This window comes from Phoenix dactylifera, unplaced genomic scaffold (genome assembly GCF_009389715.1).
Source record: "Phoenix dactylifera cultivar Barhee BC4 unplaced genomic scaffold, palm_55x_up_171113_PBpolish2nd_filt_p 000852F, whole genome shotgun sequence".
In the NCBI taxonomy this organism is placed as follows: domain Eukaryota; kingdom Viridiplantae; phylum Streptophyta; class Magnoliopsida; order Arecales; family Arecaceae; genus Phoenix; species Phoenix dactylifera.
The window spans coordinates 197,545-210,429 of NW_024068216.1; the positions used below are offsets into that span (position 1 = coordinate 197,545).

The 12,885-nt window shown below is 37.0% G+C and overlaps 1 protein-coding gene across 3 annotated transcripts; it reads left to right on the top strand.

The window, feature by feature from the left end:
* Positions 1-220: 220 nt before the first annotated feature.
* On the top strand, positions 221-10,281 carry LOC120107410 (pto-interacting protein 1-like). Of its 3 annotated transcripts, XM_039120678.1 has the most exons (5): positions 225-383; positions 1,058-1,169; positions 9,539-9,650; positions 9,770-10,020; positions 10,093-10,281. In XM_039120678.1, the coding sequence occupies exons 3-5, from the start codon at positions 9,566-9,568 to the stop codon at positions 10,264-10,266; spliced, it is 510 nt and encodes a 169-aa protein (XP_038976606.1). In that variant the 5' UTR covers positions 225-383; positions 1,058-1,169; positions 9,539-9,565; the 3' UTR covers positions 10,267-10,281. The 3 variants fall into 3 exon arrangements, with proteins under 3 accessions (XP_038976604.1, XP_038976606.1, XP_038976605.1); XM_039120676.1 differs by lacking the exon at positions 1,058-1,169 and having other exon boundaries at positions 221-383; XM_039120677.1 differs by lacking the exon at positions 1,058-1,169 and having other exon boundaries at positions 9,542-9,650.
* The last annotated feature ends 2,604 nt before the right edge of the window (positions 10,282-12,885 follow it).

Sequence of the window (12,885 nt, forward strand, 5' to 3'; positions counted from 1 at the left end):
CCCCAGTTTGGTAATTTCACGCACCCACTTTTGGTAGACTGTCAAAGTTCTGACAGCAATACCGCGTGCTCCATTCCCGTGCGCGAGTCAAACTCTCCTCCGCCAGTGAGCTTACCTCCAGTGCTTCACGCGGAACCCGTGGAGGGTGATCGTGCCGTACGCGGAAAGGAGGTGAACTTACTCCAGTGATGAGCACGGCTTGCAGCATAAAATCCAATAAAGCAGGTGCAGCCCAACTTTTGCTCCGGCGTCCCTATCCTGCGCCGCGCTTGCTATCCTGCGCGCCACCGCTGGCCTTGGATCGCGCCGCCTCCAAGCTCGTTGTTGCTCTATTTCTCTCTCTCCCTCTCTCTCCCCCTCTTCGAGCACAAGAGATAATAAAGGTGAGTTTTTTGCCCTAAAATTTGTTATGTCTTATCTGTTTTTGAGTCAATTTTACTTATTTCCGGGAGTTCGTGTCGCTGAATCTCTGATCTTTGAATTTTGTTTTTTTGACCGAATTGGTTCGTATTCTTCTTCCTTAGTTGACATCCTTTTGAGTTCTGGATTTCTCTTCCGAACTGTTGATCTTTGTTGATTTGTTCGGATGCTTGGAATTTGGACTTCATTGGAAGAAGGAATTGGTTCTCGGATTTGGCCAGACAGTAAGATTCTCGAATAATTATTAAAGGTGTTATGTCTAGGGGCCTCACACAATCCCTTTGCTGAATTCAGTAGTGGTATTCGCACATTGCGATATTAACTCTTCCTATAATTGCTTGATTTGATGATCTGAAAAATCGCATTCACATGGCAACGAGTATTGATTCATAAAAAAAAAGCAGCTTTTGCTAGGTAGGAAGACAGGGAGAGAGAGAGAGAGAGAGAGAGAGAGCGAGAGAGAGAGAGTAATATAAACTTTGTTCAGTTATCATCTTAGATCTTATGTGTAACATGGTCTACATCAGGTGTTGGGTAAGTCTGTGGAAGTTAATGCTTTCTTGATCTTGATGTATATCATAATTACCTAGTGTTTCTATTATAATTGGATGGACATACTTAACTCGTAAATTTACAGATCAAAGTGTCATCAAAAGTCATATTGCATCATGTTCATCAGATATCGAGGAGTGAGGAAATAGGATTTGTGGAACCACCCTTCATCTTGGATGGTGAAAGCCTTCTTGCAAGTATTTTCCAAGCTGAGATGTGCATGCAGTCTAGAAAATTACATGTGCCTTTGATTTATTTCAGCTCAATGTCCAATCATGTAAAGATGCTTGAGAATGATCACTTCTTTCTGAATAACATTTAACACAATTTTTTGCACAATTTCTTGTAATTTTTTTTCTTCTTCTTCTTCTCAATACTTGACATGAATAGTGAAACTCCATGTTAATGGAAAAGATTTCAGGATAAGCTCTTTCAAATAATCATGAGATAAAAACGAATGATAATCGATAACTTCATAACTAAAAACTCTGTCTGATATCTTTTCTCTCCATCTGACTGTTGGAAAGTGGGATAGTCCCACACCAGAAATGCAAGGGACTTTTGTCGGTCTTAAATACACATGGGCCCATCATACAGTTAGCTTAAGCTTTTGCACTACATTGTTTACATGGTATCAGAGCTAGCTGTCCCTTTTCTTTTCCTACTGATGTCCCTCCATGCTGCCATTTTGTATGTGTCACCCTTCTCTGGGTTTCGTCTTGTGGGTTCTCCATGTGTGTGGGGGTGTTGGAGAATGGGTAGTCCCACATTGGAAATGCAAGTGATTTTAGGCGGTCTTATATGCACATGGATCCATCCTCCAATTTGCTTAAGCTTTTGGAGTGGATTGCTAACACTCACAACCTATTACCATGTCTTGCATCAAGATTAAGATATAAATTGGAGCTATTTTTTACCTCATATTTTAGGTGTGCAGATCAGCACCATGATGACTGGTGCCAGTTGGGACGAACTAACTTATTTGGTAATCTCATCCTTTCTATGATGGATATCTCAAACTTGGTAGAGAATCTTGAAAATGGTAACTTGTAACTATAAATAAAAAATGGATTGGAGCAATTAGATCTCTATATAACAACCTACATAAAAAATAAGAATTTTTGGATTTGGGAGAGGAATAGTTGAACGATGGTATCTTAGGATGATGCAAAGAAAAGCAAGTAGATAGTAATTCCATTACAGCTGTAACGCTTTGGGTCTGAAACTACCAAACTTGGACTAGTCATGCTTAAAAATTATTCGAAGAAATTAGCTTGTTTGTTTTCTTGAGTTTCTCATCAATAAGTTCTCTTTCCAAGAGGATATTCCAAATAATAGGCCTATTGATAGAAGCTTTGTGACCTGGAATCAAATGTTCAGGTACTAAATCAAACTCATCAGCCTGTCAAGTTTAAAAGAGAAGATTCCTTTTATTGAATAAAGAAAATATTTTTCCCTGTAGAATATTTCTCCATTTTCATTTATAGTTGCCTTAGAATATAGAAATAGGAAAAGACTGGAAGCAAGCATGAAAAAGAAATTTCAGAACAAAAATGCTGCTATAGTTTACAATTCAATTTATTGTAGGTGACAGGAGCAAGTTCAGTTTATATTTGGAAGCAGGTTCAGTGCAAGAAGTTGCTAGGCTTTTGAGGATGATACATACTGTTGATATGATGAAAACACATAATGAAGTATAAATTAAAAAAAATCCATTGGATGTTCAGGAAGAGAAAGACATGCTTTTGGATAGTTCTAAGATTATCCAAGTATGTTTGATGTTACTCATCAACTACTGTTAACTGCCGACCTATGCCAAAGACTATCCTGATGTGTTCATTGTTTTATACTAATTTGTGTTCAACTAGAGGTGTGATATTGTATACTTTGGTAGACAGCAATCCAAAATTAGAAGAAGGGAATTTCAAAGGTATAGCCCAGAAGCTGAATCTTTGTAACCATCAACTTTAAGCAATAAAACTTATTCAATTTATATAATTCAATAAATATTGAGAACATTTTAAGCTTGGCTCTTAACCTGACAACCAATAAAGGGAATCCTGATACTCATTCAGAATTACAACATTTTATGTTTTTTGGAAATAAGTAGTGTTATTTGCGGAGGGGGAATACAGGTATATCTTAAGAAGCTGTGCTCTTAACTTTAGCCCACGAGCCTTAGTCTTGTTAGTTTTTCTAAGACTGTGGAGAAGTTTCTATGGTCAGGGATTTTCCAAGTATATCTATATGCAAGTTATGTTAAACAGTTGGTGAACTTGCTACAATGATGAATGTGCTAGCATATGGGTTAGGCCAACATCTGCTGTGCCGGTACCGGGCCCTGTACCGGTTGTCCGGCGGCACAGGTTGGTACGGCTCTTCGACGTGCCGTGCCGTGCCGTGCCAGCTTAGTACCGACATAGTAGAGGTGGGGGAGAGGGAGAACGAGAGAAGAAAAGAGAGAGCGGGGAGGGAGGGAGAGGGAGAGAAAGGAAGAGAGGCCGGTCAGAGCCGACCGGTGGAGGCCGGGGAGCCTCCGTGCGGAGGAGACAGAGGCAGGGGAGACATGGAGGTGGGGCTCCGCTCTGGTCCCCTATTTCGTTCGGAACGGTTTCGCAGACCTTGGGTTAGGCAATGGACATGGGGTATGGCATGCTTAGATAAAGGGATGTGCTGTTGATTTAGGACTAGTTTAATTTTAAAATATCTATGTTATGAACATTTAACCCACTGTAACTAGATGGAATTAAAATTAGGAAATGTATAAGGAAAGCACACATAAGAGAAAAGACAAGTATTAAGAGGTTGTACACTAGTGGTGGAGCGAGGATTTTTTAAATAATTTATTGATTTATTAATATAGTAACCAATTGAACTAACAAAGTGATGCCATTTTGTCCTATATGCAAGCCTACAAAGTTTCAAGTAAGAAAAATGTTGCCTAAATCAAGCACCATCCATTTATCAAAATATAACATTTTATAGCAAATACAAAAACTTGCATGATAATGTAGAATTTTAGAAGGAACTGCTGTTTCTTATTATTAGTGTGGATTTGGGACAACACTAAGAAGAAATCCCACCCCCTCTCCTACCCCCTCCCCCCAAAAAAAGATAGGGAAGGAAATAGGTTGGATAGCCTTTTAAGTAGTCCAGGAAGTAAATACATCAACATTGCTGTGCCACCGCATCTCTCTGGCCTGTCCCAACTTGATTATGTCTTAGAAAACATTTAATATTTGATTTTGAAATATATTTTATATAGTTATTGAAGGGTAGTTTGGCTTGTCTTGCAGCACGGTTTATAGAGATCTACTTGTGTTCACAAAAGAAATCCAAATTAATAGGTAAATTGAAAGAATGTTTCCTGAATAGAACAGCCTATTTCTACCTTTTAAGGCCCCGGGGGCGGGGGCGGGGGCGGCGAGGGAAGAAACCAATATTTCTCTTTTAGAACAATCCATCTTTGATGAGTTCCACAATTTGGCATGCTGTTCAGAGGAAAATGTTGATGTAGGAGTGGTTTCATGTTAAGATGGAAAATATAGCCCGCTGTAATTAGAAGGGATTAATAGGAAACATATAAGATGAGCATAGAGAAGAGAAATGAGAAGTGGTTGTACATGGAATTGCAGGGATCATGTAGGTTGTTAATCGATAAGAGAGGAGTCATGCCTTTTTAGTCCACCTTGCTACCTCTCCATCCCCCTTCTCTTGTGCATGAAGAATATTATTACAGAACGATGTTGACATTACATTGTAAAAGACAAAATGTTGGATTTTATTTGGGCTTGTTAGTTGGATCTGATTGGATTTATTGCTAAAAAAGAAAAGGGAAATGAGAAACCTAACACATAGACCAACAATCTTTTATGGAGTTTAGGATATTTTGGGAACAAAAATTGACAATAAGGAATCCAGGATATTTTCAAAATAATTCTAAAATTTAAAAATTTCCTTTAAATATTGTAAAAAATATGTAGAATGTAACATACATTGCATGTCCTTGACTAAAAAGCCATAACTATCTACCATTGGAATAAAACATTGGCATCTGTTTCATCATTGTTTGAGAATATTACATGATCGGTTCTCGTCAACAACCATTTGGATTGGTGTAGTAATTCCAGCTAGTGCATCTTTGGGAGATAAAATAGCTTGTCATGAGTTCAATGTTAGTAATGTTTCCTGGATCCATTTAAGTTTCTCAATGATCAGATTCTTGGATACTTGGAACACTTAATGAACTCCTTGATTTTTAAATCATCGAATCATGATATCAACATCATTTGATGTACTTTGGCAATGTTCAATAAAACTTTCAAGTCTGACACAGCATGGAGCTAGGGTGTTATCAATCAACATCAGTGCATGTACTTTGGCATTGTTCGATAAATTTTCAAGTCTAACACAATATGGTGCTAGGATTTTATCAACTTTACAAAATTAAGGAGCAGTCCATCTAATGGATATAATTTTACCACACCAATTAGATCGATCAGACAGATGAAGAAAGTTCTATGCTCTCATGAATCACTAGCTGCTCATAAATTCATCTGGCACTGAGACTTTCTGGCCTGGAACTGAAGGCTGTTCTAGGAAAGTCCATTGCTGAATTGTCTTGAAACTTTTTTTGTTTTGAGAGAAGAATTGTCTTGCAACGTTGCTCATGGAGATCTTCTTGTGTTCACAAAAGAAATCCAAATTAATAGGTAGATTGAAAGAATGTTTCCAGATTTTTAGGGGCAACATAGACGTGGAAACCCCAATAGAATAGCCTATTTCTTCCTACATTTTAAGGCCCGGGGGGGGGGGGGGGGGTGCAAGGCGGTGAGGGATGAAACTAATTTCTTTACTAGAACAGTCCATCTTTGATCAGTTCCACAATTTGGCATGCTGGTCAGAGGAAGATGTTGATGTAGGAGAAGTTTTATGTTAAGATGGAAAATATAGCCCACTGTAATTAGATGGGATTAATAGGTAACATATAAGATGAGCATAGAGAAGAGAAATGAGGAGTGGTTGTGCATGGAATTGCAGGGATCATGTAGGATGTTAATCGATGAGAGAAGAGTCATGCTTTTTTAGTCCATCTTGCTACCTCTCCATCCCCCTTCTCTTGTGCATGAAGAATATTATTACAGAACAATGTTGACATTAAATTGTAAAACACGTAATGCTGGATTTTATTTGGACCTGAAAGTTGGATCTGATTGGATTTATTGCTAAAAAAAGAAAAGGGAAATAAGAAACCTAGCACATAGGCCAACAATCTTTTATGGAGTTTAGGATATTTTGGGAACAAATATTGACAATCAGGAATTCAAGATATTTGCAGAATATTTCTAAAATTTAATTTCCTTTAAATATTGTAAGAAATATATAGAATGTAATATACATTACATGTCCATGACTAAAAAGCCGTAACTATCTATCGCCGGCATAAAACATTGGCATCTGTTTCATTATTGTTTGAGAACATTATATGATCAGTTCTTGACAACAACTATTTGAATTGGTGTAGTAATTCCAACTAATGCATCTTTGGGTGATAAAATGGCTTGTCATGAGTTCAAATGTTTGTAACATTTCCTGGATTGATTTCAGTTCCTCAATGATCAGATTCTTGGATACTTGGAAGTTGGAACACTTAATGGACTCCTTGATATCAACATTATTTGATGTACTTTGGCAATGTTAGATAAAATTTTCAAGTCTGATGCAGCATGGAGCTAGGGTGTTATCAATCAACATCACTTCATGTACTTTGGCATTGTTCGATAAATTTTCAAGTCTAACACAATATGAAGCTAGGATTTTATCAGCCTTACAAAATTAAGGAGCAACTCATCTAATGGATGTAATTTTACCAGACCAATTAGATCTTTGATCAGACAGATGAAGAAAGTTCTATGCTCTCATGAATCACTAGCTGTTCATAAATTCATCTTGCACTGAGACTTACTGGCCAGGAACTGAAGGATGTTTCAGGAAAGTCCATTGCTGAATTGTCTTGAAACTTTTTTTTTGTTTTGAGAGAAGAACTGTCTTGAAACTTAAACCCCCAAGATGGTTTCTAGACCTCAATAAGATTTTCAAATGAAGAGTTAAACAAACTACTATCATTGATTTCTGTGGATCTTATTCCAAGTTACTGTAATGATGATCAAGTGATTATTTTGCTAGTCTAAGTGATGGGGGGGGCTTAACAATTGAGACCATCATCATGCTAAAATAAAGAGAGATGAAGTCAAATCCTACCTCTTCCAACTGTATAAAGTGAGTAAACCTCACAGATTAAATGCTGAAATAGTGAGTAAATCTCATATTGAACCAAACGTCTTTTTCTAATTTTTCTTCTATCAAAGGAAGAAGAGGGTAGAGAAGGAAACAAAGAGTGCAACTACCCTCTCTGAGAGCTTCTGCAACGTCTCAGCACCTAAAGAAATATAGAAAATAGATTTTAGAGTTCTTTATATGATGCTAGGGCTTTTCTATTTTGGGCTACCTCTATCTCTTTGTTTCTTGGAGCGGGGAGGGTGTGTTAGGTTGTCTTTCATGTGAACACAAGACTTGGAATTCCATTGGTTTTATGTGAGTCCTAACCAAGGTTCGCAATCGGTACCATATCGATACCTTATCGGCTTGGTCTGGTATGGTAAGCACCCTGTACTAAAATAGCTCTCTAATTATTTTTCTCAATTTTTATCTCGGTATGCTTCGATACAGGTTGGTATGCTTTGGTGTGGGCCGGTACGCACATCAGTATATGTTAGTACGTCTTGGTATGGGGTGGTACGGAGCGTATACCGACTCGAAGCTGAATTTCGTACCAGTTTCCTCCCAGTATAGTGTGGTACGCCCCACATGAGGTGGTACGGAGCGGTACAGCAGACCATGGTCCTAACTGTGTGTTCTAATTGAGCCTATCCAATCTCTATGCTGCATTAGTTTGAGTCCTATTAATAGGGGAGATTCTTCTTAATCTCAAATTCTCCCAAGTTCTCAAAAAATTATTTGCTGATTGCTTTTGAGTTTATTACATGGTTGAATCTTTTATTTGATTCTATTCCCCTTTTACTTTTCCACAATTCTTTATTTACATCCAAAAAAATGATTATAGTGACTCAACTTGTGTCGGTGGGTTTTTTGTGGTTGCGGTGGGATTTTAGGGCATATCTTCTTGCAGAATAGAGTTATCTGGGAAACGGGAAAAGGAGGAGGGATAAGTTGGGGTCGAAAATGGAGGGACAATGAGGATAATTTCAGTCCACCATTTTTCAGGATATCTTTTTTTTTCTGATGTGGTGGGCGATAAGTTGGGGTTGAAAATGGAGGGACAGTGAGGATAATTTCAATCCACCATTTTTCAGGATATCTTTTTTTTTGATGTGGTGGGCGAGTAAATTATTTCGAAACATTTCATAAGTTCCCTACCACTAACTTGCAGAAATCTAGAATTAAGTTTTGGGTTTTGGTCGGATAAAATGGATAAAACTAGAAAAAGGTGTTTTTACTTGGATAGATCTATTTAATTCGAGGACCAAACATGACCTAAATGTTCATAGGGCGTAATGAGCATGTAAAGTCATGGAAGGACATCCAAACCAATAATCCACATTGTACACGATGATATACAATGTCCAGATACTCATAGACAATTTTATTGAATACGAAGATTTGTTACTTAGAGGGTGAGCTTTGGCACAACGATAAGGTTTCTCCTTTGTGACTCAGGTGTCATGAGTTCAAAATACGGAAACAACCTCATCGCACACGGGGGATAAGGTTGTGTCCATCCAACCCTGCCTAGACCTCATAGTGGTAGGAGCCTTATGCATTGTGCCATCTTTCTCACGGAGACTTGTTACCTCTGCATCAAGCGATCACTTCATGAATGGTTTGCTTCAATTAGTTCAGAACTATCCAAACCACATGAATTTTGCTTCATGTATGATTTAGAATATCGAGAACACTATCAACTTCCCAATATAGACACACAAAAAGACCAGTGTTAGTCATGAGCCATGCACATGAGAGAAGGTCAGGATGACCGTGATTTGGTAGACATGGAAAGAAGTTTGAGAGAAAAAAGGGACAAGAATTGGCGTGCTTGGTGGTATTGAAGACGTTTATCTTTTTTTTTTTTTTGTCAAGGAGTCTCCAATATCTAGAATATGCAAAGGAGATAAAATTTATTTATAATTGTACTTTTGAACTTCTCCTATTCCCGCCCTTTTATTTGGGTACTCAAATGAGAGTTGACACAAAAGTCCGTTGAATGTCTGATGGGTATCACCCATATTTCTTATTATATGAGTATAAATTGAAAATAAATGCATATATAGATCTAAGTATGTAGATCCTAATGTACTCAAACATATTAAGTTAAATTTGAACCCTTTTCCAACTACACAATGGGTCATTTTTATTGTAAGTTTGTGATTTATCATTTCTTTGCTAATTTAAATTGTGTCGCAATGACTTCCTCTAATTAAACAAGGATGAGCGATATTGCTTACTGGATGCTCATTGTATTCTACCAATTCTTTTCCTTTGATTGTAGTAGGAATTGCTGTAAGAAGAGAGAATCATGTCATGCTTCGCATGCTGTGGAGAAGATGATGTCCATCGAACAGCCGATAGCGGAGGTCCCTATATGGGAACCCATTCAGCAGGTAATATGGATTGGATGTAGGATTTTGTATTAACTTCAATATGTCTGAACCATTATAATTACTTGTTAATATCATATTCTCATACATGGCTATAAATTTGAATGGTATGCATTATGTAGGGAATGATGGAACATATCGTGCTGCAGAGCCTGCCCCTAAGGGTGTTCAAACTGTAAAAGTCCAGCCTATTGCAGTTCCAGCCATTATTGTAGAAGAAATAAAGGAAGTTACTAGAAATTTTGGTGATGAGGCGTTAATTGGGGAGGGTTCATTTGGCAGAGTGTATTTTGGTGTGCTTAAAAACGGGAGAAGTGCAGCCATAAAAAAATTAGATGCAAGCAAGCAGCCAGACCAAGAATTTTTGGCACAGGTTTGACAATCATTCCTATTATCTGAATATGCTTTCAACATGTTTATGTGCTCCTTATATAAGGTTATACAGGTTTCCATGGTATCAAGGCTAAAACATGAAAATGTTGTGGAGCTGATCGGTTATTGTGTTGATGGGAATCTCCGTGTTCTTGCCTATGAGTTTGCTACTATGGGATCCCTTCATGATATTCTTCATGGTATGGACCATAAAGCTATATTTTATTGGCTTAAATTAGCTCTATAACATATTTCAACTGTTATCTTACAGATCTCTGAATTATATTTCTAACATGGAATACAAACAACTATCTCAATCTTATGCTAGGCATAGTTATACATCAAACAATCATGATTTGACTTGTACATAGAGTGGCTGTGATTCCTACATTTGTGAAGAGAGTAATAGTAGTGGGATAAAAGAGGTAAAAGAGGTCAGCAATGTAAAATATATACATACATATGTTCATATGATATCCCAGTTGGTTTAAAGTGGAAATATTCCTTATGAGTAGGAAAATGAAGATTATTTTCCTTTAAATATTTAGTGGCCATGAGTCCTCATGTAAGAGAGTTATAATAGTGATGTGAAAGAGATGAAAGAGGTAAAAAATGGAATGATTGTTTTTCAATTTGTTTCTTTCTAGTCTCTTAAATTAAAGCTTTTGCACTCGTTTTCACTTTTGTCCTTCCTTAGCCTTTCCCCCCACAGAAGAGAATAATATCCTACTAAAGATTGAGTTTGCTCCCTCATTATGAGATATTAAGCATTCTATAGGGGTATGATTTCAACCCTCATCTCTCGGTACATTATCCTTGGCTTGGCAACTTGGTATGGCCCACAAACTTGTGACTTGGCTTACAAATCTCGGTGACCAACACAATCTTGAATGCTAGCAAGATCTGCAAAAGGGGTTGTCTGTAGACATTATAAATTAATAACATTAAATAAATAACACAAATTTTAAGAATAACTCTAGGCATATTTTTTAGAAAAACTTTCCACCTCTCCAATCTTCATACATCCTGCTATCAGGTTTAAGTGGACTAGCCGTATGGGGCAAAGTACAGAAGTAAGGACAAGATTGATTTATTTATAGAGATAATCTGATGAGGTTGTAGTTATCATAGACTTTATATGATTATCCTTGTTCTTTTATCTCTTATATGAGAGCATCATTATATATTAGCTCTTATCAAGATGTAAGAGCAATACCTTGTCAAGCCTACGCAATCCAATCCATATATCTATTACAAGATAACATGCGGCTAGGATGCACCTTAACCATAATTACAACCATTATTTGGATTACCCTGGTATTTTATAATTCATGTTTCTTGTCAACCTAGTGCAACACTTGTAACCAATGGAAGCCCAAATACATTTTATTAAAATTCTTACAATACTTACCTTCCCATTCTAAACCTATTGGGAGAAATTTCACTAAATATAACCTCAGATTTTGATGCAAGGTAATTCTCTATGTAGTGTTTCTATCTTGTGTTCTGGTGACGACATGAAGTCACAAAAGGTTATAGTTCCATTTGATTTGTGCCAATGTGATGTTGGAATCGGTTTCCATTTGCCAAATTATGACTTCATGATTCAATATGATGCCATCCATTTCTTGTTGGAGGTCCTTTATGTTTATCTCATTTCTTTGTTTGCAAAGCAGGTTATTTACTTGGGCATTTTATAAATTTCTGATGTGATTGTGCATAACTCAACTGTCAACTTAGGTTGTCTAGGAAAGATATAACTATTAAATAATGTTTTCAATCAACTTGACACATAAGGAGCAAGTAAAAGAAAATTGACATCTGAAAATAGAGGATCCCACAACCAAAGAATACGATGCAGCAGATTGTCATGCAGGCATATCAAATTGCATGCCATGGAAACAAATATAAGGTGATTGAATTCAAAAAATTATGGTTAGTTTTAGTAGCCATCCTGGGGAGATCTGTGTATCATCCCTTTTCAGGGCCTCCATTTCATGTAACACTTTGAAGGGCAGTATGAAATTATATGGTTTTATTAGTTTCATTAGTTCTTTGGGATCATATTTTAGGTTTCAAACTATAAGCTAATGAATTGCAGGAAAATGCCAATTCACCCTTGATAAGTCCAAGTTGGAAACTTTGTGAATATGGGAAGTTAACTACATAATAAGCATATAATGTTCCTCCTAGAATACAATGCTCAAAATGCACATCCACGCTTTGTATCAGTCTTACATGGCCACCTCATTATCTGCTATAGATCCACAAACATCAGTTCTGTAATATGTTCTTGTAAACTGTTAAGCCTAATATATAATGTTGACCCTTTTCCTGTCAGTTTAAGCTTTTGGAATCCAGTGGTTAGTTAAACATAAATAATATAGAGTGATATCTTACTTGTGTAATAATCATAGGACCTAATGCATGTCCCTTGGACCTAGCTAACATGTTCTTGATCTGGAGTGCGTGTCAAAGGGTGACCAAACAAGTGGAGCGGTTCAGAGCTAAGTTGGTGGTTGGCTAGTTTACTTTGGAAGTTAAATCCTAAATAACTTGATGACATAAGGCATCTGGCCTAAGCTAAAATTGGAAATTGAATATCAAGTGGAGAAAACCTGATATCAGGATAGATTAAAGGTGCTCCCAGATCCTAAATGATGGAAGAATCAAATCATGTTGAGGATTATTTTTTCTCTTTGCTTATATTTAATTGTAAAAAATCTCCTTCCTATTTAGGTATGGATGTGCATGTATACCAAGGTAAGATTTAAAGGGTTTTACATTGACATAATAGGGGTCATCAACCATGGTAAAGCTCTCTTAAGTTGAACTAAGTCACAATTTTTCTTCTCATTCTCTTTGT

What these genes read in the sequence shown, in the direction of transcription:
- LOC120107410 (XM_039120676.1), top strand. Translation starts at nt 9,566, where the DNA reads ATGTCATGCTTCGCATGCTGTGGAGAAGATGATGTCCATCGAACAGCC. An exon ending in TATGGGAACCCATTCAGCAG is followed by an intron (nt 9,651 to 9,769) that starts GTAATATGGATT and finishes TGCATTATGTAG; the next exon opens with GGAATGATGGAACATATCGT. An exon ending in ACCAAGAATTTTTGGCACAG is followed by an intron (nt 10,021 to 10,092) that starts GTTTGACAATCA and finishes AAGGTTATACAG; the next exon opens with GTTTCCATGGTATCAAGGCT.